At 39.0% G+C, this 25,365-nt stretch overlaps 1 protein-coding gene across 2 annotated transcripts in view; it reads right to left on the bottom strand.

Annotated features, from left to right (window-relative positions):
* Window positions 1-3,723: 3,723 nt before the first annotated feature.
* The window catches only part of BTBD3 (BTB domain containing 3), a 33,465-nt gene continuing 11,823 nt past the window's right edge, over window positions 3,724-25,365 (bottom strand). The window contains exons 2-5 of one of the 2 annotated variants that reach the window (XM_081833241.1): window positions 12,343-12,610; window positions 11,749-11,839; window positions 11,052-11,170; window positions 3,724-7,761 (exon numbers count right to left, since the gene is read on the bottom strand). In XM_081833241.1, coding sequence (XP_081689367.1) covers window positions 6,729-7,761; window positions 11,052-11,170; window positions 11,749-11,839; window positions 12,343-12,485 — 1,386 coding nt within the window. In that variant the 5' untranslated portion in view covers window positions 12,486-12,610 and the 3' untranslated portion in view covers window positions 3,724-6,728. Of the gene's footprint in view, window positions 7,762-11,051; window positions 11,171-11,748; window positions 11,840-12,342; window positions 16,154-25,365 lie in introns of those variants that run through there. The other variant, XM_006749828.3, reaches the window with a different exon arrangement.

The raw sequence follows: 25,365 nt of genomic DNA, 5'->3' as shown, positions 1-25,365 counted from the left end.
TTCACATTTAGTTTTACTTAACACTTATATGGCACTTCCTGTTTGCCAGGTACTGTTGTAAGTGCTTTCGAAATTTTAATTTCTCTCATCATCGTAATAACCCTCTGAGGAAGGCCCTATTATTATTGCCATCCTTCTTGAGCAAACTGAGGTTCAGAGAGGTTAAGTGACTTGCCTGGAGTCACGTGCAGCCAGAGCCCTGTAGCCTAGCTCTGGAGTGTTATTAACCAGTACACTATGTTGACTGTTTTTCCCTTCTTCCTAAAAGAATCTTAGAATCAAGGGTGGGTATCTATAGACCAATTCTCTACAGAGGATGGTAGAGCAAAACAAAGCAAACTTTTCTCCTTTAGGATAAATATAAGGCAAGCCATTCCATCTTCACCAAGCCCTCTTTTAACTGGATGCTACAACCACTGCATGCTGGGGATCACCCTTCCATGTTTCTAGAATCTTCATCATTCTCTCCATTCCCTGGCGCCCTTCGGTCTTCATTTGCATTACTCCCAGCCCAGCCCTAAGTACTTCTGTCTTTGGTCTGACCCAGTTTATTACTCCCAAAGTTCAGAAAGATGTTTCTAAAACGCAAAGCTGTTTTCTGGTCTCTCTCTAATGTCTTCAATGCCACTGTTTCGTTCTGTGATAAAAGCCAGGTAATTTAGCCTAGCAGATGATGTGCTTCGTGTTCAGGTCCAGTTCGCTAGCTGGCTCCACACCTGGCACACAGTAGGTGGCCTCGTTCCCCCACATGTCCCTTTGCCTAAGCCACGCTGAGCTGTTGCCTTTCTGCTCTGTTTCTCTTCTAGAATTCCCTTAACTCTTCCCTGGCATCACCAGCCTTCACTAGATAATTCTAATGCATCCTTCAAAACCCAACTCAAGCATTCTCTCTTCTCCCACTGATCTGGATGCCCTTTGCAGTGCTCCAGGAGGAGCCAAGGTATTTCTCTCCTACCCTGTAGGGGTCCCTCAAAATGTGAATGACAGACGGCGGCAGCAGCATACGGAAGCTTGCTGATGTGGTTTCTCAGGCCTCAACTTAGACCTACCCAATCAGAATTTCTGGGGATAGAACCTGGCAATTCATGATTCTTCTGCATGCTGAGGGCGAAGCAGCCCTGCCCTGGACCTTTTGAGAGCACATACCACATCTTATTGGGTCTCTGACTCCCCAGGATCTCTCTTACTGACTGGGATAAAGCAAAGGATCAATAAATGGTCAATGGGTGAACGAACATTGGGTTAATCCTTTGATTCATTAAACCTTATGTCTTTTACCTAGGAAACATGGAGTATTCCATCAATGCCTCCAAATATTCTTAGAATTGGAATTTGTCTTTAATTTTGAATTGGCTAGGGTGTTTTGGCACTATTCTTAGGGGCACTGAAATAATTTAAAGTTTAGGGCTGATCAAGAAAAGCACAAAAATGCACAGAGTTATCTCTCAAAAGTACGTTTTTATGTATTCTACCGTACAGCAGAAGGTGGTACCCTCTGCTTCAAGCTCTGAAAGATTATTTGCAGCTTTCCTTAAATTGTCCTCTTTCTTTTCACTATTTTTTGAATATAGTTTAGGAAGGAAAATGCAAATTGTACAGCCACAGTAAAGACTGCTCCATATCAAAATATCTCAGATTCTCTGGTTTCTCACAACAGTGTTTATGCTATCTGCTGCTTGGAAAGCTTTCTTGCAGCACTTTACGCTAAAATTAAGAAAGCTACTAGTAGGACTTGTTTTTCAACTTTTTTCAGGTATAATTTCACTCCTCTCAAACAAACTGATAAAGACATAGTTGTTAAATATAAACTGCTCACCAACATTGTAAACAACAACAACAACAAATAAAGTGCCTGAATTTTGAAATAATTTTTGGTACTGTTGTTCCACAAAGGGAAAAAGGACACCATTCTTGAGGTCTGACACAAAGCCCCTCCTGCCTTCGTGGCAGTTAGACTGGTTACTACCAAAACCAGCTTAAAGAGAAATCAGTTGGGGCAAACTAACACCAAAGTGCTGATAGTTGAATAGATCACTTGAATCACGTCCGGTACACAGAATTAAAATACACGTTAGACAAAGTAAAGAGCAGGTGTTTTGGTTAACTATCTTGAGGTTAAGGACTTTGTAGATGGCAGAGTATAAAATTGCATCTGCTAGTAAAACTGCTGTCCGATGGACATCAATATGAACGGGCAAATAGAAAACAAGGGTCATAAGGATAGTTAGGGTTGGCATTGATGGGAATTACACCTCCCCTGCCACACTCCCTCTAAAAAGGCTTAAAAGAGGCAGCAGAGAGGGGAGATGCCCAAGTGAGAAACGCATCCAAAGGTTCTTCAGCAACTGATCTATGCTGCTAGTGGCTTACGCTGCTTGGTGTGGGACCGGGTCAACCACGTCTTCAACTCCGCCTCACCAATACTTCCATCTCATCCACAGGGCAGTATCTTGATTGAGGTCTTTTCACCAGTGCTTAGGGTGGTTATATTATGAAATAACTGAGGGAATTCTATTTTTGAAAAATTTCCCCAGTTTTTTGTTTTGCTAGATGATATATTTTAAAAAGTGGAGGATAATATGAAGTGTTGAGCAAAGGGAGTAGTTGGTCAATAAATGTAAATGGCTCAGAAAAAGATGTTGAAATGTACTAATTTGAAATCAAAAGTGTAGTCAACTTCCATCGACACATCTCAAAGGCACCCAGAGTCCTACTCTAATGAACACTTAGGGTAACCACAGGTTTTCAGGGCCACTTGCTTGTTTCGGCCTCTACGTTTCATACGATTTAGTTCATCAAGAGTACTTTCCTCCTTTCTATTTTTTCCCAAGTTTAAGTTCATGGCTTTTGTAGGCAAGCCATCGAGTCCACAGGGAGAAGAGATAATTTCCGTGACATGTTGATCCTGGGTGCCAACAGAGGAGGATCATTTCCAATTGTTTTGGGATATTGAAAACAACCATATGTGGATTAAGTTTAAATAGCAACTGAGAAAACAGCTGACTTTCCTGAATTAAAGACCTTTGCAATTTAGGTTGTATCTGTAATTAAGCTGATTAGAATGAATATTTCCAGTTTCTTTATTCTCTGGAATAATTCCAAATTTCCTCTGAGCAGGTATGCTACAGAGGCTGAGCAGATGAAGTGATTAAACAAATATATGCCCGGGTATATATAATTATGTATGAATGTGTGTGCGTGTGTGTATATGTATTACTTGATACGGGCAAATATAATGGAAAACTAGCTGAGCACATAAAAATTATATTCAAAATTCTCATATGACATTTATTTTTTTCATTCAGAGACTTAAGCTATTATAACAAAGCAGGAACAAGCAGCACTGGTTCCATCTAAAGCTAGATGTGATTCAGTATCCATCCACACCCCCTTAGTACAGCCAGATCCACAGATATGTGAGCGACTATAGCAACAGAACGCCAGCAAAGCATGAGTTCCATATAGGGAATATAAATGCACCCATTCACTCCCTTTCGTTAACTTCACAGTCAGGCTTCGAACAATGCGATTGATTAACATATTCATTGTTCTTGATGCTTTTGCCTCAAATTTTTACATCTTTAGGGATCAAAGATATCTGAATACTTAAGCAAACAAATGCTCCTGCAAAACCATCTCTGTAAAATTCAGTGGCACCAAAAGTGCCAGAATGGATTTTTTATTGTTTCAAGGGACCTACAAAAATGCTAAGGAAAACAAATCTATGAACCAATTTTACTTTTATTTGCATTTAACATGATTATACACATTCATGTGTCTAACAAGATCTGCACTGTTACATTAAAAATACAGTACAATAACATTCAACATGAGGTACTTCATATTTATATATTTTTCCTTCATAAATAATGCTGTAAGCTACTAAATTCAAGCACTCTGATGCACAAGTGCTAGTGTCTTGAATTAGCTGAGCTTATTTAAACACCTTAAAAAACAAAAAGACAGTTCAGTGCAATAATTATGTAGAAATTAGACCATTTACTTAAATACTATATTAAGATATGCTTAAAGAATGTTACATTAGAACCACTAGCCTAGTTCCCCTTTATCCCCAGTATGAACAACGACAAAGACTGCCAGATATATTGGGAAAAGCATCTACAGAGTATTCTGTTTAATAAAGTTGTGTTTATACACTAGAGTTGCCTGCCTTGTCAGAACAATGGTTTCTAGTTTTAAAAGCTACAAAATTCGAGATTACCAAAGGAAATAAAGCAAGCACGTTAGCTTTCATTCCATGTTGTTGAAAATGCAAAAGGGAGAATAGGATTTAAAATACAAAATTTCTTATTCTAAATACAATTTTCAAATTTAACCCACGGCTCTCGACACCAGCCAATCGGGTGGTGGACGTGTCTTCCTTTTTTAGCTAACGGTGATTAGCATAAAACCAAGCTCTCATACCCCCACAGTGTACAGGATCTCCCTCTGCTTTCCCCCAGCAGTTCCCTACCCACGTGGAGGGCATCTTGCTAACAGGAGCACTGACAGTGAGCGTTACTGAATGAACAATCTTCACTCTAAGGTTATCACACCCACCTCAACAATCTGAGATGATGACATTAGTGCTAAATCAAGTTTCTTCTCCTCTGGCTTAAAACTGAGTGCCTTCTAATCAGGTATACAGCCTACCAATTTGCATGGTAGCTATGAGTTACCGAAATGTTTCATCATAATTTAAAAGCAAAATCCTTTATAGAAGTATTTTTTAAATTGAAAACATACCTTTATTTCATAGATACTTTGCCAAAACTACTGTCATCTTCCTAATAAGAAATAATTGTTAGATAATTTTGGAAAGTTGTCCTGGGAGTACTCATCTATAATCACCAGTAACAGCTTTTGATTATCTATGCTAACAGACATAGGTAATGGCAAACATGATTAAAACATTTCCCATAATCCAGTGTTCTCCTCCACCAGGGAAGCCGGCCAAAAGCAACAAGCCCACATCTACGGGGGGAAAAGGTGGCCCAGAAGCACAGTGAATAAGATAAGGGTAGTCACTTCCTGGGGCCTTGCTGGGGCCAGCAGGGGGACCATTTCTGTCCCACCTCTTACTGGCCAGGCAGGGAGGAGACAATTCCTGAGTCGGCAAACACACTTGCATGCACATGGACGTGCACGGACGCCCACATCGCGCACACACCCGCCCACCCCAGGACTAACCCCTGGCTCCAAACAAGCCAGCTTGGGACTCGCAGAGCAGGAGAAGGAGGCGGCCAGGGACCACACTCTGGGTGGTGGGGGAAGCCATCTCAGGATCACGCTGAGCAGAAAAGCTGCCCAGAAACACATGGATACTTCAACTGGAAGTGAACACATTGGACACTACCAGGGTCACAGGCACAAAACCATCACAAGCCATCACTGAAGGAGAATTTTGGGATGAGCTTTTCCCTCCTTTGTTTACATTAACCATGTACAAATAAGAGGGCTGGATGTGATGCTGATGCAGTGAATATTAGGTACAATCAAGTGTATCGCTCCAGACCTTTTTTTTTTTTTTAAAACCCTGCAGGCATTTATTGGCACTTTAAGGATGGCCAAAGGCCAAATTCTAGCAGTCTAGGAACAGGACATAATTATAATTAACGAAAAAGGTAGTATGTGGTCAAAGTAGATCAGGTAAAGTGTATTTTGGATTAAAAAAAAGAAAAATCAATGAATAAAAGTATCTTATTACGTTAACATGTAGTGCTACAAAACTGTTACTCCATATATCTGAAGAACTGTTTGGTCCTCTTTTCACGGGAAAAAGGGAGTAAGAATTCTATACAGTATAACTTACAAACACAAGCAAACAGTGGGGATCAGAAGCAAGTGGGGAGAAGACTGGCTTTTTCAAATGGTATATTCTATTATGCCATGAAATAAACTATTTGTAGAATGGGACTTTTTAAGGTCTCCTTTATAAGCTGTTTTAGTTTAAATTAATAGGCCTGCGATTTTTCCCTATTGACAATAAAAATGTGTAATTTAGTTAGTTCTAAAAGAAGCATCTGTACTGCAATAGTTTGTCTTCTAAACTAAAAGAATAAAAACCTGCTTGTAGTAGGTCATGGCCTAAGCAAACATCCCATTTCCTGTTTTCCTATTTTACATGGATACTTTGCAGTGTTTAACATTTAACAATCTTATGAATTTAGGATTTAAGAAAAAATAATGCCCAGAGTAAAATATTTAAAATGAAATAGGAGCTAAACATAACTACTGCCTACTTTCTAAATTATTACTTACGAAGCAAAACTTCTTTCAAAATTGTACACTGAGGTTTACCTGTAATTTGGGGTGGGGTTCTCTTTAAATATAACTCTTATCATTATTATTTTAGAGTATTTATTTCTATTTGTCAAAATAAAGCCCTAAAGGAAATTCAGGGTGATCCTGAAAATTTTAAGAGGGACACAACTGGGAGGTCAGTGGGGCAGCTGGAAAAGAGCACAAATTCTCCCCAGGTGTATAGACGCAACTCTAAAAACCACAAAGCCTTAAGAAGAACTTGGCTCTTTTAAGCATATAGTTAAAAGCTGAATGCTGCATTTTTGCCTGTACATAATTAAAAGGTTGAAAGAAATCAGAAACTGCCTACAGCTTCGTTCATTACGAATTACCTGCGCTGATCACGTATCTGCAGATGAGCTAAGCATCAAGCGAGTGGGAACCACATGTGCACCTCAGAGCTCACACCGCTTCGGGAGGGGTTTTCAAGCATAGAATATGAGTTCCGGGATCTGCCCACCCTGCACCCCAGTGCCATTGGTGCTATCTGAGGAGCACTGGAACTGGACAGTCACCTTGCCACACTGGACTTCCGTCATGCCTTCCTGTCCGAAGTAGCTGAGTTCATTGCCATCCAGTACCACGCTGGCTGTGTAGAAGGTGTCTGGCTCAATCTGCACTGGGTACTCAAACCACACGGGGAAGGTATTGCTGGAGCCATCTGAGAAGTACTTGCTCAAGTTCTGCCCTAGAACAACGCCCTGCCGCTTGAGTTCGATCTTGGCGCTGTACTCTGCAGAGCCACAGCTGGAGCCGTACAGCCCAAAGCCAGCGATGAACACTCTCTTATCAACCGCAAACTGGATGCTGTCACAGCGGCCCCGGTAGCGCCACTGGTTGCTCCGGTAGGCACATGACTGGAAGCGGTGACAGCGCTGGGGGACGAGGCCCTTGCGGGCTTTACTCACAAACTGCAACTCGGGTTTCTTGGCTGCAGTGTACCAGAGGAAAATGTCATTGGTCTCATTGAGAGTTAAAACTCCAGACTGGGCAGCACCGTTTGCAAAATCATCCAGGGCCATCGTGGGGATGCGGATCAGGTAAAGTGCCTTTCCGAGGACCTTGCGTTTATTTTCAATGCTCAAAGCTAGATCCTGCCGCTGGCATTCCACTTCGGCCCAGTTGAGAGCTGCCTCAAAAACCACAATTTCTTTGGCATTCAGAGTTTCCCTGCGGAGGATACTTTCTAGAGTCTGGAAGTCGATATCGCAGAATCCCTCAGACTTGAGAGCTAACTCAGCCTGGGCATCGATCACCTCCCAGCAACGCTGGGTCAGGTCCGGCTCCTCAAACAGGCAGCTCTGGGAGAGAAGCACACAGGCATTCTTGGCGCTCAGGCTGGTCTCCAGGAAATTAACGCAGGCGCGGGCGAGGTGAGGGACGATGTACTTTTTGGCAGCATAAAGAGTGGCCAACACTGTGTCAGCAGCCAAGTCAATTTCATCACAATAGATATATCTGAAAGACAGCACACAGCATATAAATGGAATTTTCACAAAACGAGCGTGTCCAGCAAGAAAGGATGCAACTACTTTCAAGTTAGTTCCAAGAAAATCATCTTATGTGACAGTTATTACAAAAATGATTAGGGAGTAAAGAAACATCTGAAATATGTTCATAAATTATTAATATTTCAACTCAGCAGTAAGTCTGTATAATTAAAGACATTAACTTTATGTTACCATTCTAGCCTCTATTTTATAACCTGCATTCAATGTCTTCTCAAAAAAACATAAGATACTAGAACTGTTTAAAAAAAAACTGTATATCAGAGTTAGTATTAACAAAAAAAAAAAAAGGGAAAAATTAAATGTTAAATACACCGTATTATATTTAATCAAATAATCATCTCTGGAGTGCCTGTATGGCTCAGTCGGTTAAGCATCTGCCTTCGGCTCAGGTCATGATCCAGGGGTTCTGGGATAGAAGTCCAGAGAGCCCCGTGTCCTGTCGGGCTCCCTGCTCTGTGGGGATCCTGTCCCTCTCCACACCCTTTGTGTGCTCTCTCTCTCTCTCTCTCATTCAAATAAATAAATGAATTCTTTAAAAAAAGGAATAATCTTATGTTTCCGAAGTGCTCTCTCTCTCTCTCTATATATAGTTTTATTTTAAAATTTTCTGTACATTCAGATAGAAACAAATGCCTTTAATACTATGTTGGCAATGATTACACCTTAATTCTTTTAACTAAGTATGACTTGAATTTTCCCTAAACACAAAATAAAACCTGAGATTAAGAAAGATATTTTTCAAGTAGTTCTAAGTTCAATAGATTATAATCTATGGATTTCAAAATTATCTTCCAGTTGCCTTTACATAGAATCCAACACAGGCTTTGTATCTGGCTTTTTTTTCTTTTTAAACTCTAAATTCGTTCTTCTCTCCTCCCCACATTTCTTCTACCTTCAGAATTAAAGAACGTATTATTTCTGGATGTATTTAATTAAAAGACAAAAGCAAGAAAGCCCAAATATGCACCATTTTTATGATTCTATAAAGTATCCCTATGTCAGGAGATAAAACACTTCTTGGTGATTTGGGGGGATGGTGGCAGTCTCCCAATATGGTATGTAAAAACAAAAATCATCTGCTTCTTTTAGATTGCCATGGATGAGTACAAGAGTCAGTGAGAACTACATATGGGTGAAAAGTACATTCTGATAACACTTAACTTTTAATTTTTTCCAGTTAAAGCTAAGGTGTTTAGCTACTTGCTGTGAAGTTTTCCTTTAGTTACTATATTTTAACTCAGTGAAACACATATAAGAAAAGATCAGTAATGGCTTCTGCAAAGAAAGTTAAAAACCCCACAGTGATGATGATAAGAAAAATGTCTACAATCACAAATGAACCTCCATTTTTACTCCCAGGAAGCTCCTTCTCTTCTGATAGGCTAAGCCATATACCACTGGCCAAGACGGACTCACATAATACCAGCAGCTCGGTGATGCTCTGACCTGAGAACCAGGACGATGGCGAAGAATCTGGAACAAGGTCAGCACTTTGTGGCTCTTACCCTGGAACTGTCAAGTGAGCAGTCTTCCCTTTTTCTTGATGGTTCCCTTTCTAGGAATACTGGCTACTCAGCCATACAACAAAGTTGTCTGGAAAAACTGGCCTCCACTATCCGTGGTGACAGTGCAGTCCTGATCAACTATGGCCCAACAGCAAACGGCACCTTACTACATTTCTGATTCTTACCAATTTTGGTGGACTGCATGTATAATTTTAAAAAGCTGTATTGAGATATATTCTAGGTAATACATTTGTAAGAAAAGATGCAAATGGAATGACTTGGGTGAAATGTAATTCTGTAATTCTTACTCGTGTTCCCTAATTATGTCTCTCTCTGGCTGAAACAACACAACACTATGCTGGACTGCAGTGCAGTCAAAATGCTGAACCAGTGTTAGCGTTCTCCTCTGCGAGAGACAATGTCAAACATACAAAGCTCACTTGACTGGAAAACAAAACAAAACAAAACAAAAACCTTCCCAGGTAAAACTGGTTTCTGTACATGTATCTCTAAAAGATTAGAAATGTCACTAAGTGTTGGTTGTTTCAAAATGGTGAATTAGTTTACCTTTTGGTACTTCACATGCTCACTTATCTTTAATTTCCCTATTTCCCACTGTGAAAGTTTCAGTCAGATGCAATTAGATTTCAAAACTACAACATAAATAAAGAATACTTTTAAGTTCTACAATTAACTGCAGTACTTATTTTTCAGTAGGAGCAGTCAATAAATATCTCGCAACCTTTTAACCATTTGTGGGATTATTGTCCAACTTGTTGACACACAATAATTTTTTTAACAAACATATTTATTCTAGGGAACCAAAATCCCTACAGCAGTAGATAACCTTGGACACTGGATATACTTGGTGTGCTAGAAGAAGGATTGAACAAAAATCATAAAACATTATTTGAAATAATCACTGCATGTTAATCACAGGGTAGACTATGACACTGTCCGGCAGCAGTGCACATCAGAGAAGCGGATTCTATTTAGCTGGTCAACACGTACTGGATTCTGAAAAAGACCTATGAGACAGAAAACTATTTTTTAAATAAGTATATGTCTTACAGCTTTGCGTTTTTATACTACCAATTAAAGTTTTCCTATAAAAATACATATAAAACTATAGAAAACTATTCATCTCTCTCAAAAATGTCTCCTCTACTATCAAATGCAAATGCTTCTTTATCTTTGAGAAATGGTATCTGATTTTATGTAAGAGTATGCACATGTACGTATGGGCAAAGATCAGATTATTTTAACACAGCAAGTTTTATATTTGCTGACAGGAAACAGTAACTCCTAGAAAACTGAGAAATCTCTTAACTAGTGGTACTTAAACGAGGTATATTATTTCTGGAATTGTGAAACAAAAATATAATTTATGTCTTTAGAGACTCCTTCATATACAATGCTGTCAGAGAGAACATGCGCTATTAAATAATCCTGCACGAGAAAGTTGTTTTTCTTTGATTGTGAGTCGTTAAAAATCAAATCACTCTCCATGCCACTTGCTCCCAAATCCCATGCCAAGGTGTATGATAAATGCTTGCCCCATTCCACATGCTTTCCCCCGAAAGATGCAGAGTAGTTTTCTCCAAAAACCATTTACAAGGTAAGCAGCACCCTCTTTCTTCATCGGTCTCCCTTTCTTATATTTAACTGAGAAACCAGCAGACTACAAACACAGCATAAACAAACTCTTTCTAAACAAATGAACGATGCTTACTTCAGCATAGCGAGAAAAGCAGCAGGTTCGACATCTGGTATACGGATTTCATCTTTGTCCTCAGCAAGTTCTCCGTAAAACATTGCATGGAACACAGAGCTCCCAACAGCTAAAACATACTGTGGAGAAAGGGAAATCTTATTTCATGCACTAAACTGAAAGCATTTTCAGTAAATCAGTCCAGAAAAACAACTCTAAGCAATCAGGGTTTAGTGGACATGGAGCACCTACACCTGCGCTTTCTTCAAAGTCAAGGGACAGTGTTTATCTTGCGGTGAAAGCAGAAGATAGATGTTCACGCAAGCCAGTCTTTATACTGCTAACTACCTCAAGGCTTTAAGAGATTAATGTCTAAGTTCTCTCATTACAAAATAAATAAATAAAATAAAAGCTTATCTAACCAATTTCTAGGGGAAGGGTAAACATGACTTTCCTAACCTGTCGCAACAACTTCCCATGACTGGAGAGTTAGGAGGGCATGTTTTTGTGTGGGATATAAAGCAGGATAGAAAGAAACAAAGGAAAAAAAAATAAGCGTGGCCAAGACTCTTTGGAGAGGCTGTGCCTTCTCTGTGATGGGTGAAACGCGCACTGCCTGCCATCGGCAAGCTGCCCACCCCAACCAACTTTCAGGCTTATGGAGAGGGTCCCTCTTTGTAAATCTCAGCACTAAACCGGTAATGCAGCTGTTGCTTACTTTGTGTCCTGGCAACCGCTGAGTCCCACCTGGTGGCCCAACCACAAAATGTACATCTGCCATCAAATCATTATTGAACATCACTGCATTTCTATAAACAGAGGCAATTCATTAATGCACAGCAGCCAGCAGTTTTAATATCCCCTCCCCGACATACAAAACCCACAAAAGATTCACAAGCTAAGCAACAGTTTAGTAACTTCAGGGTAAAACTACAAATCAAGATTCCAACTAAACAACTGTTTGTGATCATTGCAAACACATGGGAAGTAACTAAGTCAAAAAAAACCAACCAAAAATTATCCAAACTTTTCACTAGATGAAGGACAAATAGAAGGTTTCTATCTCCAAACCTTCCATGGTCAGTAGACACAAGCCTGTCACTTAAATGTCACAGCTTGCAAAAACATTTTTATCTAAGAGGAAAACAGCTGTACTATTTTGGAAAAGATACAAGGCAGTTTTCCATTACCGATAAAGCTTCTGGGAAAAGAGGAAACACAGACTTATGTTAAAATACATTATAGGTTGTGCAAAAGCAGAAACTTCAACACAGGAAAACTTTTAAAGTAAATATGCTGGCCGGGCACTTACCTTTCTCGAATGGTGGGGTAGAGACCCTGCCAGTTTGGGGCCGGAATAAGGTTGTTGTTACTGAGATTCTGCTGGTGGTACTGCTGGACAGTGGTGCTGCTGGAGTTGGCTGGTTTTTTACGCGGGAATATATCAGCAGCCATCTTCTTCTTCTTTTTAGTCTTCAAGGTGATTATTTCATAACAAACTGGGGGCAACTTGCTGCCGCCGCTGCTGCTACCGCTATTTGTCTTCTTCGAGCTTTTCTTGGACCTATTCTTTACTGTCTCTGGAAGCATCAAGAAGAAGGTGAGACATTTCATGTTCTTCTCCTTGTCATCTACCATGAGTACAGTATGTCTCTCTTTATAGCTAGATAGCCCAAATTGGTGCAAACATCAAGGAAAAGAGGCTGGCACGAGCCAAGATGTTAACAGAAACCAACAAGCTGCTATTTTGCTTCTTTTCTCAGCCGGACAAGGTGACCTTTTCACTATGTTGAATAGAAACTGGCTTTAAGTTTTATCCAGTACTGGGTCTGCTAAATACATCTCCATCATGATTCCTATTTCTCTTATTTGCTCATAAAAATAACCCAGTTTCCTAGATCACCTGAAAATGCTACACTGAGCGAAGATGACAGGCAGCGAGCTGTAGCACTTGTTTTCAGAATTAGGTTAGCAAGATGTGCTGGAGCCGTGCGAGTCTGTTCAGCCGGCTCAAGTTGTGTGGTGAATGGATGGGAGGAGAGTAGGTATTACAGCCCTGCAGATGGAGTCAGACAGCCAGTGCTCGGAGCCAATAGCTGAAGTCACCAATCATGATTGGACCAAGCAAAACAGTGACACCTATTGTAACATGCAGAGCTCTGATATTAAAGGAACAGCAGTGGCATTCTGTTGTCTCCTGTATTACTGCATATTAAAATAAGATAAACAACCTATGAAATAGATCTGCAAACAGGAAAGGAACAGTTTGTGCTCACAAATTTCTCTTCAGTAGATGTACGTTTTTATTTCCCCAGTTAAACAAGCAGGATCAATTAACAAAGGGTAGGGACTGGTATATACTCTGTATTTCTAGTAAAATCTTTATCCCGGCAGCATTTAGTTTCAAATACTTCAAACAAAATCCTCCTTTCTTCCCGCTAAAAGGGATTATTAATAGCAAAACCATACTAAACAACACACTTATTACAGCTTAATGGAAAGGAATGCTGTTTTTCTTTTTCCAGTCTCTTTGAATGCACGTTATAGTTTAGTGCAAAAGGAGAGAGATGAGGTCATGTGTTCATTTTACCTCCCAACATTTTCTAGTTCCTATGATGATCTTTAACAGGAGTCCCAGATCAGAAAATACTTTCAGTCAGACTAAGATTATACCAGTAGGTTTAGCTGCACTGAAGCAAATTTTAGATATAAAAAGTAAGATTCAAATTAGACAAATCTGTATTTAAAAGTTATAATTTACTAAAAATATGTCAGATGGGCCCTGCTCAGGATCTCAAAATCCAGCCTAAATGTTATGGCTACATTTAACTTGTCATAATTTTAAAGAATATAATCCACAACTTCTAACACAAAACCAGTAATAAGGCTATTCAAAATGATAAATGTTCTGATGCTGCTTAGTTAAAATGCAAACAGGTTCTCTCTGCTTTGAATCAGAAGACTATCCACTACTATGTATGTGGTTTTCATGGATGTGAATCTCCCAACAATTTCTAGCTTTGTTGAGCAAGAAAAAACAAAACACCTGCTACAGGCTCCACACATGCTTATTTATTTCTAAAGAGGGACTAATGAGGAGATTTAATCTTACCCCTATCTGTCTATCTGGATTCCTCTCATTGGTTCCAAGTGCAGCAGCCATTTGCTCCCCCCCCCCCGTCCCCCAGACCTAACGCAGCCTTCATGGCCACAGCCTGCTTGTGGCACAGCATTCATCTGAATAATGAGCGCCCGACAGAGCGAGGACTCAACAAATGCACTATGCTGGTTATTGTAACTAATAATCTGCTGAGGAGAACACACTGAAATCAAACTTTGAATCCCTGGGACCCTAAATCATGAAACAGCCAAGGAATATCCTCTTTATTGTCATCATTATTACTCTTAAAACTGCAAAGCCAGTACAAGACAGGCTATATATATAGAAGAGAACCAAAGGTCTTTACCACAAAGCTATTCATCCCCGTTTTAGATGGACCCTGAAGTGCTGCTTATTGGTTACAATTATTGTGTGTTCCCAATCACAGGGCTACCACACACACACACACACACACCCTTTCAAATCACACGTTAGAGAGAGAGAGAGAGAGATCCAGAATAGTTTTTAAGAGTATGTGGTGAAAAGTATGAAGGAGGAACACGTGTGCTACTGAACTTCCTGACACCAACCTCCTAGGAAAACCCCCATGACAGGGAGGTCCTTCTGACCAGGATTAGTCCCATACATTTCAGGTCAGACAGCGATCAATTACACTGGAAAGGGAAATGACTGCTTTGAGACAGACATACTAATAATTGTCAACTGGACAGACAAAATACTAAAAGCACAAAAAGTAGATAGAAGAACTTAGAAGGCTTTGTGGCTTTTATTCATTTCACATGCAGTTCAACACCTTTTACCAAGAAAGCCTCGAACAAACACTATTCCTATACCACTAAAATAACAAGTGCACGCAACAGCTTAAGGAAGAAAATTACATAATGTTTTAGAACATGTTCTTTCTGAAATTAAAGGTTTTAGGTATTAGGAAAATTAAGTTCTGTGGAAAAGCTTGAATATACTAGTTACACGAAGCACTGCTCATTCTGAATCCCCTAGAACGCTGCTGCAAAGAGGGGCACTGTCATTCGGGAAATGTGGGGACTGAGGAGTATGGCTGTTTTAAAGATACGTTCTAAAATACAAAAAGTAATCCAATTAAAAACATTTAAATGACATTTGAATTTTAATTTTTGTAGCCAATTTGAAAAGCATGAAAATGTTAATAAAACTAAGACATGGAAAACTTCCCAGCTTCGTTTTCCTACCGTGGTTTAAAAAACAGGTAACATAAAGCCCCTGTGACTGAGAGTGTGGCCCATGGCCCAGCAGCAGCAGCGGCGGCACCACCCGGGAGCCTGCTAGAAAAGTCCAGAAACTCACCCAGAGTCTGGATCAGAAGTGCACATCTTAACAAGACCCTCTAGGCAATCTGTATGACATTCAAGTTTGAGAAAGCCTCATGTAAGATTAAAATAAAGAAGGTTACCCGGTCTCCCAGTTATCCAGTATCAACATCTGGAGCCACGTTTTGCATTCAGTTATCAAGTGAGTGAAGAAATAATTCAAAATGATTAATTTGGTTTGGTCCTAAAACTTAACCTTGATGTCTTACTCTGAAATTCTTCTGATTAGGCCCTAAATGTCAAAATTCTAGGATTCAGGTGTGTGGACAGCCAACCAAGAGGCCTCAAAATATTTTTTGAAAAAGAAGCTCAAGCTCAGATTTTTTTTTTTTTTTAAGATTTTTTTATTTATTCATTCGAGACACAGAGATACAGAGAGAGAGAGAATATGAGCAGGGGGAGAGAAGCAGAGGGAAAGGGAGAAGCAGGCTTCCCCCAGAGCAGGGAGCCCGACGCGGGGCTCGATCCCAGGACCCTGGGATCATGACCTGAGCAGAAGGCAGACGCTTAACCATCTGAGCCACCCAGGCACCCCAAGCTCAGATTACTTCATAGGGAAACAACAGAGATCATTTTAGTGGGAAAAATAAAGGATTAAAGAATGCCAAGTGTGAAACAGATGAACCACTTAATATTTTGAAATAATCTACTTCACAATTCTATTTCAAAAAATTAGTATTGTGGCACAGCAAAACTAGCAATCAAGTAATGTGGTTCAGTCCTGGCTCAGCCACAAAAAATTGATTGTGTGTGTGGTGTGTGTTGAAGGGGAGGGGAGTCTGACAAATCATTTAGCCTTTAAGGGCATCAAGTTCCCCAGCTACAATATGAAGAGGTTCTCTAGAATAGATGAGTGTTTCTCAGTCTTTACCTTCAATCCTCAGTAAGAAACGCATTTTATATTCGGACTCAGTCCTAGCACGCACGCACACACACACCCACAAATAGAAAGACGGTTCACAAAACAAGAACACTTAGCATGTAATGATAGTACAGATATTTTCTATCTTATTTTTCTCTTTTCTTTCTAATGTTGGTCTTGATTAATTCCGCTGATTTCATAAGCACAGTTTAAGTAATACTGGTCTAGATGATTTCTAATAGCTTCCGCGGTTTAACGTTCCAGGGTAGTTTTCTATCAAGAACTTGAACTAAGGGCAAGAAGGCAATGGCTGCATCAACAAATGGCTTACACAACCGGGAGTGTGCATTTATTTTCCTGGGAAGAGGAGCCACAGTTATCATCTGTCTTTCAGGGTAATCCATGACCCAGAGCACAATAAATATTATGAAAATTTAAGATTGATTTGAATATACAAAATATTTCTATCACTTTTCCCCTCTGCTTTCATATCTATAGTCTATTTCATTCCCCCCTGAAATTAAACATAAAGAGTTGAAACTCCATCTATTGAATCTGCAACCCCAAAACACTCCCCACTAGGCTGAAGGGTGGATAAATAAAGGATACCAGCCCAAAATGTATTTTCACATTTCCCTCTAAAACTTTTCAACTGGCACTGTATCATTTGTTCTTACACCTCCTGAACTTTAAAGCTGTTATGAGACATGTTAATCTGCCCTAATAAAGTAAATCGGTCAAGAAGCCCATTAATCTTTTATGAAAGCACATATGTATCCCTCACTTTTTGAAAGTTCATGTTATGCACTTTGCTTTTATGAAAGACCTACATTAATACTGTTTTCACCAGCTAAAGGAAATCCAAAGAATTTTTGCTTTTTTCAAAGGAAAAGCAAAAACCGCATTCAGCCTGTTTGCAGTGAGTAGTTAGAGGCCGCACACATCCCGAGAAAAGTGGCGTCACCGAGCTCCTTCCCCAGGAACTACACTCAGCATCAGGCTGCCATAGCTTTGCCACAGCATCTTTGCTTTATCTTGATTTATTTTGTGCATCCATTAGCAAGATGTGTCCTAAAATATCAGAAAAGCCAAAAAGAGGTTATTTTTTGGGTCTGGGAACACTCAAAACTTTTTCTGAATAAAGTAATGGTAATTGCTTATTTATGCCATTTTGGCTTACAAAAGATTTCACAGGTACACTATACTTTTGGATAGTAGGGGAAACCTGTACTTAAAATTCAACATGCTGATCTTGCAGCGTGTTAGGTGATTGGCATACAATACTGAGCAAGATTAGGAACCAACCTTAACAGGTTAGCTAGTCACAGTGGGTTTCAGATGATTTTTACAATTGTCAGAAATTTCAACCATCTTTATCTCTTTTCATTCAATTTCCAATAATAACAAGATTATCAGCAGAATTTAAGCTCACTTCAATCATCTTCTTCACCACTGGAAGGTCTGCCAGACATCTCTCTTTATTTAGCAGAACCCTGTACATTCAGTGTGGGGACCTGAATGAGGTTTGGAACTGAAAGGGACTCTAGGAATTATTTAATACAACTCTGTCCACAGATAAGGTGACTAGGTGTCCAGAAGGGCTTTGTGAATGGTTAAGCAGTGGGGCAGTGTCTGGACTAGAATGCAGATTTCCAGACTGGTTGCCTAATTTTGACTGTTCCACTCATTCTAATTTCCATCCACAGTTAATTACCCCACATTTTTACACAATGCTTTATCTTCATACTTCTGATCTACTTTAAAAGAAAAAAAATATATGCAAAACTTACAGATATGAAAACCATGAACATATATGCTCCTCACCCTGCAGAAGAACTCTAGGACACTTTCTGGAGAGACATGGAGAGGAACTATAACAGGAAGGAACATAGATGGGACTAGCAGCCATGAGGAAGCTGCTCTAAAACAGAAGAGGCTTGCCAGGTAAAATGAAAGTTGGAAAAACCAGGCACTCATGATTTATACCAACAAATCCTATGTCAACAACTAACAATGCTGTCAAGTCTTGTTTAACTTGCTCTAATTCTGAACTTCTTGTCTGGACTTGTATATGGTTTACCGCAAGATACCTAAACAGTTGCAGAGCGAGGTTAACTGAAGTTTAAACAAGGTAGGGTAGACTGCGGAAATGAGTATCACTTCCAAAAATTACTGACAGACCATCACAGAGGAGAGCATTTTAATTTAACCTGATAAGTCAACGATGGAACAGTGTTTTGTTTTTGCTTACTTTTCAGTACTGAACAAAAGTTACGCTTGTGATTTAGGAGGTAAAAAAGATAAGCAACAAAATGTTGGCAGTCCTTAAGATAGCAAGAGCTGCTGGAAAACAAGCTATATGCTTTCTAAATTTAGAAATAAACATGGAGTCAAGCATTGACAGCACGGTATAGTGAAAAAAAGCAAGAGCCCAAAAAAGTGACCTTCAGGTTATTTAATATCCATGAGCCTTGTTTTTTTCATCTGCCAAATGGGATAATTATACCCATTCAACCCTCTCAGGTTCACTGTGAAGGCAAGATTACATGTTTGTGAAAGCATTTTGATAAAAGTTGAAAACACTTTGCAAAGATAAGCTTTCACTATTAGTAACAATTGTACCCAAAGCAGGAAACATTTGTGATGTAATCTTCCAAAACAACAAAAACCAAAGATTAATCTGGCACTCCCTGCCTTTATAATTTTCCAGGCTTCACAACTACTGACATTTCACCCCATCTGCAGGCTTGCTCTGGCCTCACTCACAGGCCAAGAAGGGCCTAGGTTGCTGAGGATCTTGCTGGTATTTTGCAGGTGAGGTTCAGTCATTAAGATGTGTGTTATACACTGTGATCAGGTCCCCACCTGATGTGCAAATCTGCACCTGAAACCCCTACTCTAGGCTGGCTGTCCGCTTGACTTCGAACCTGTGAGAGCACCTCCCTGCAGATGCTCTGCTTGTACCCACTTTCAGAGAGCCCAAAGCTGCAAGCCGTCCATCTGTGGAGCACGTAGTAATGCCTAGACTAGCAACTCAAATTGGCTTCTCTCAACAATGACCTAGTTTTAACTGTGGCACCAAGGGTGATAACTAAGACAAGTATTTGGGCCTGGCATACCTAACTGCTGGCTGGAAGGATGAGGCTCATGGACAGTTTCACTAAGTCATTTCCTTTTCATCACACAGAGCTCCCGTTAACCTTAAATTGTACTTTAAAATGGGAAAATATGCCCAAAGGTAGAATGTGACTATTCCTTGAAGGCAGAAGCAAGGAGTCTTTTAAAAATTCTGTATGGTATTTAACATGGTATTTGATGCTTATAAGCTGTGTCGGAGGCACTTGTTTGGGATACTGAACACCTCATCTAAATCCCAAGTCATTCTCTATCATATGTTAAATGAGGTGATCTTGAGAAGGAACAGTATAGAAAATTTACCATGAGATACTCTAAAGATAGCTATTTAAAGGACTACTATGAATTCTTTTGTAAAGTTTAAGATACTTTGGTAAACAAGGTAATCAATTGCTAATTTTTGTATAGGTTAGATGATCTCCCTAGTAAATTTCCTCTTGTGTAAAAGTGTTGATTATTTAATCTCTTATTTTTTTCCAATTCTATAGTTCTCTAGGATTAAGAAATCTGTATGTTTGGCAGGAATACTGATTATTCCTTACTTATTTAATATGGTTTTCTTTATATTTTAATATTAGGATTATAACCAATACCCAACAAAAACTATGTACATACATATGTGCCATATTTTATTTATTACTAACCTCTCCCCCATTTTAACATCTCTGAAATTAGGTTTATCTTATAATTGATGGCATCTCATTAGTACAAGTACTAGGACTTTTTCTTCCCTTTCTTCTTGGTACATAAAATAATAGCATATCCTACAACTGATGGCACCTTACAGTCAGTGAAATAAGGTAAAAAATATATAATTCAACAGAAAGGTCTCTCTTCTTTAGGTTAATTATTCCCCTAACCAGGCAAGATGGCAGCTCAGGATTCTGGCTCAACTACATCAGAATAACTGAGTTTAATAGTCATTTGATAAAGTATATAATCACAATTCTCAATTGAGACTGCTACTACGACAACCGATGATATGGTAGAAAGTCTAGATGGAAATTCCAAAATGAGAATCTCCATTGGTAAGTGTCCAGCATTAATACAATGCATTTCTTTTTTTTTTTTAATACAATGCATTTCTAACATTTTCTCATGATGCACAACTAACAAGCCTATTAATTCTCTGGGTAATATTTTATACTGATATTTTATCAATCAAAGATTAACAACAACTATATACAGATTAAACCTGGAGCTAAAGGACTCCTTAGAAATTATTTTCAAACAAATAGAATCCATATTAAAATGTTAGTTTAAGAGGTAGATATATTATTACCATAATACAATGATCCCATTTATATGTATGACTTTCACCTAGGTACTTAAAAACAATTTATCCAAAGAAAAGTAAAGTCAGGCTTCAGAAAGTCTCTTCTGAGCAGGCCAGAAGGCAGACAGACTGTACTGATCCAACAGGGGACATTAATCCTACTGGAAATGCCAGAACGGAATTAACTTTGCTGTTGCCTTCTCCAGGTTGGTTGTTGGCTTCAGCTGACAGAAGAAAACTGTGTGCTAGTCAAAGAAAAACATTTTTTCACAGATTTTTTTTTTTTACTTTAGCAGGTGCTATTTTTTCCCGATACTTCAGGAATAACCAAAAACATTTCCACAATCAGATCATTAAGAAAAAACCCAAAGCTCTTCTTCATTAAGGGTTAATTAAACTTAACTAAAGAATTCCTTGCTCTATTGGGAAAGTCATCCTTGTCCAATAAGCACATGGAATGGGACAATGCTCAAACCACCAGATACTGTATATCAATACTGGTAATTAGCGACATAAATGTCACAGACCAATCTTCCCAACATCCACAACTCTTAGTTAAAAAAGCTCTACAAGATTAAAAAAATAATAATAATAAGATAACCAAATACAAGTCATCTAAATATGTGCTGTGCCCTTCGTCACTATAGAGTGCTTGGAAATGAATATTGCTTTCCTATCAATGCACCAACTACCTCCTGAAACACTTGAAGTAATGATACGCATTATCTTAGATTTAAAATTTTTATCACTGTAAAGTGAACAGGATAGGTTTGGTAAAGGCAAGGCTGGGGAAGGTGGGAGGGGCTTTTATTTATTTTAACAAAATCACATAGAAAAAAAACCAGTTACCAACTGTATGATTTGGTCATCATAATAAACACATCCACAAGGGCTCAAATAATGAAATGCCTTCTTTCACTTTTACAATGTATGTGACTAGAATAAAATAGTTATATTAAGCAAACAGTACAAGATCTAAAAATAAGAAATCTGCTCCACTGAGAGAAATTGTGTTATGGGAAAATACAAATTCATGTGAAATTATACAAGGCATCTGCACACCCAATTTCTAACCTATCTTTTCTGGAGTAGAGACCACCAAATGAAAATGAAAAAGGCACATGTATTTCTAAACTAAGTCACAAAATGTTTCCTAACAAAAAATGCAAGTAGAATCAGAAGCCTGTGTGACAGAGGATTATTACAGAAACCAACTTCTGGCAAAAACTCAAAGTAAAATCTGTTCTAAATCCAAATTTAAAAACTTAGGTTTTATGCTACTTTTAATTAACTTTAAAGTATACAATTCCCCATGACTGTTGTGAAGGACACAATATAAAGGCACATTGTCTTATAAAGGTTGGCAAAACCTTAACTATATCAACACCAAGTAACATTCAAAGACGGCTTCCATTTGCTGCAGAAAATAATTATTTAGCACTGATGAAGTACTCCCTTGTTGTTTCCATCCCTCATGCTGTTGTCATCGGAATAAAAGTTGAGAAGGTTCTGTTACTTAGTTTCACTGCATGTGCCAGAACTAAGAAAATAAGGTATTTCAAACAAAAATTCAATTCTAATATATATTCAGCAAACATTTCTCTTTTTAATTAAGAGCTACTATATAAGTAGGTCAGTACTCGAACTGCCCAGAAGTATAGAATAAAATAACTTAATTGCTCATAAAATAATGCTCAAATGAGTCTCACTTATAAAGTCAAAAGTATTCATAAGAAAGTTTTTAAATTCGGGTTTCCCTACTCTGCATCACAAAACAACATGCAGACAGTATTTACATGTGTATCTTAACTGTAAAGAGCAGATTAAAGATTAATGAACATTCAAATCCAAATATATCCTCAACATGTGGCAATTCAACTGTTCCTTTTTTTTTTTTTTAAATTACAGAACACCATTTCACCACAGTTCAGAGCTACATGGACCCATACAAGGTCTATGGTAATGATGATGACGAACCAGACAAAGGAAAAGCAGACAGTCTCTGAAGATGGTGATAAAAATTTACAGGAGTTAGATCTCTGCATAAGCATTTTACTAGACAGCTATAGGGATGCCATGATCCACTAAGAGTTCAGTAAAGGAGACTTGATGTCAGTATTTAAGGTAACACTCTCTCATAAAATTTAAAATAAAGCACCGATAAGGAAACAAAAAGGAATATTTATTAGGTGGTGTGTGGCCAAGTTTTAACCAACTACTCTGTGCTGCTCTTCCTAATGAGGTACCATGTGAAACAAGGATGGGTCAGTCTCTCCTGCTCCACCAGTATGTCAGGACTGCAAACCAAGGGTCTATCCAGGGAGAAATGAAGAAATTCTGTCTCACCTTTCTCAGAGAGAGGAGTCACATGGTTTGCAATGCATTTTGAATTGCCATGACCTGGCTGTGACCTCTCTATCTTGTCCTCTTCATGTGCTCACCTAGCAAACAAGACTATTCCCATACTGCAAATGAGCCTGTTGCCTCTTGCCATCCTCACTGCTCTTTATTCCCTACAAATCTACCTACCAGAAGCCTATCCATCCTTCATAATGCAGACCAAAGACACCTCAACAAGGAAGATTTCCTGTGCTTAGGGACTCTCCATGAAGCACCTTCTCATATTTCCTCCTGCCTTACGTGGTCTGATGAGACTGAGTTCTCTGAGGGCTGCATCTTCACATCTCCCAGTAAGAGCTAACAGCACCACACCCACACCTGGCTTTCAATCCTTGTGTAACAGGAAGGATCGAGTCCAACACGTCCAAGTCCATCTAGAACCCTAGAGTGCATTTATGGAGTGCAACTGTTCCTGGGTTTAAAATGGTCTGAAACTGAGGTCTATGATGTTTCTAGCTGCCTGAGCTGCAGGTTTATGTGAGGTACAGTGGTAAAGAACCTACACATCTATTAAATGTGTCCCGAGGCTCTCCTGAACATGTCTAAGCACAAATGTGGTTTTGTAATATTGCATTCATCTTGCAGCTAGGCCAACTGACAATGCTAAAGCTCCACTTAAAACAAGTCCCCACATGTGTTAAAGCAAGGCTTTGCTTCACCAGAAGTCTAAAACTTACTATAGTACAGACATTCACATATTCGAAGTGTGGGTTAACCACAAGCAAGACCCAGTTACTAGGACAAAGCTGCCTTTATCAACTAGTCTCAATTCATGGTCTGGCATATTTATTATAGCACCAGCAGAGAATTTTAGTGATTTAATGAACTGGAAAGGATAATAAATTCTCAGCAATTCACATGAAAGTAAGAAAGCAGTCATATGAATAATCTCAAAAAAGATAATTAAAGAGACTTTTGCTTTGAAATGCGTTTTGTCTGTACTTAACACTGAAAGGATAAATTTCCACTACATTAGACACACCCAATCTTCAAACAAAGTAATAAAACAGGCTTGTGTGTACAGGGCACAGTATATGAACAGTCTGGAAACTCACGCCTACATGGCAAACAAACCACAGTGCCAGGGATGGGCAATGTCACTACAGAGCATGAGCACAAGTGGAAAAGTGCACTTTTTACATGTGTCCATTTCCATGTCATCCTTTACTAAGAACCAAAAAAGTGTTTGATTTTTTTCCCCAAAATAAAGAATTCTCAACTTCTGTCTATATATTCTCTTACAACATTGGAGTAAGAATAAATGAAGATTGTAATATCAATAGTGCAATAGCTGAATATCTTCTCCATGGCTTGCAAAGTCTCTTGCATGTTAATAAAGGAAACTTTTACCACCAGCAATGATTTTAAAAATCATTAGTAGGGTTGATAATGTTAACAAACTTATAAAGCAATGGTTTGAATTGTGTGCTGGCAAAAAAATAATAACTTGGATTTCCAAATAAAATGGCTATAAAAATGCATTTTTTTGGAAGGTGGGATAAGGCAAATATATTGTTTTGTGTCTGTTGTTGAAAGTATGCATGACTTTAAGGTATGAAGCATTTTAAGCAGTTTTGAAATGCACCAGTTAAAAAGTAATTGAAGTAGGTAGAAGTGACTGCAGCCTTCAGAAACCTCCTAGTAACATCTGGTAGTGGTGATGCATAACCAAAGCCCTCATGAGAGGAGCCATCTCCTCAAATAGAAAAGGGAGGGTTCGCTCCAGAAGCTCCAAAAGAACTGGTCCATAGTCTGGCTCTGTGACTCTTTTCACTATTGATGCTGCTGGTTCCCAAGCCACCTGAAGTGAAGATCACTCCAGTGGATCCTCAACAGCTGAAGGGAACACGCACTGAAGGACCAGTCAAATCGCCTTTCTTTCCCCATTCCTCCCCGCCCACACCTGGGGAATGGGAGGATTTAGGAACAGTGGTAAAAGAGCTCCCATGAATGCAGATTAGCTACTGTGCCTTCCTTTGCCATAATCAATGTACTGTTTCTTGGGGGAATCTCTGGGAGATGCAGCAGTAAAAACTGTTGATTTCATTAAACCCTGACCCTTGACCACATATTTTTTAATATTCTGTGATGAAATGGGAAGTACCCCTAAAGAATTTCTAGTGAAACAGAGACAGAATGGTTGCCTTGAGAAAAAAATACTCATGCAATTGTGTTAGAGCTGAACGAGCCACTTT

This window comes from Leptonychotes weddellii, chromosome 10 (genome assembly GCF_054177405.1).
Source record: "Leptonychotes weddellii isolate Sample4059 chromosome 10, ASM5417740v2, whole genome shotgun sequence".
In the NCBI taxonomy this organism is placed as follows: domain Eukaryota; kingdom Metazoa; phylum Chordata; class Mammalia; order Carnivora; family Phocidae; genus Leptonychotes; species Leptonychotes weddellii.
The sequence above is the reverse complement of the archived record's forward strand: the minus strand, read 5'-3'. Positions and strand labels throughout refer to the sequence as shown.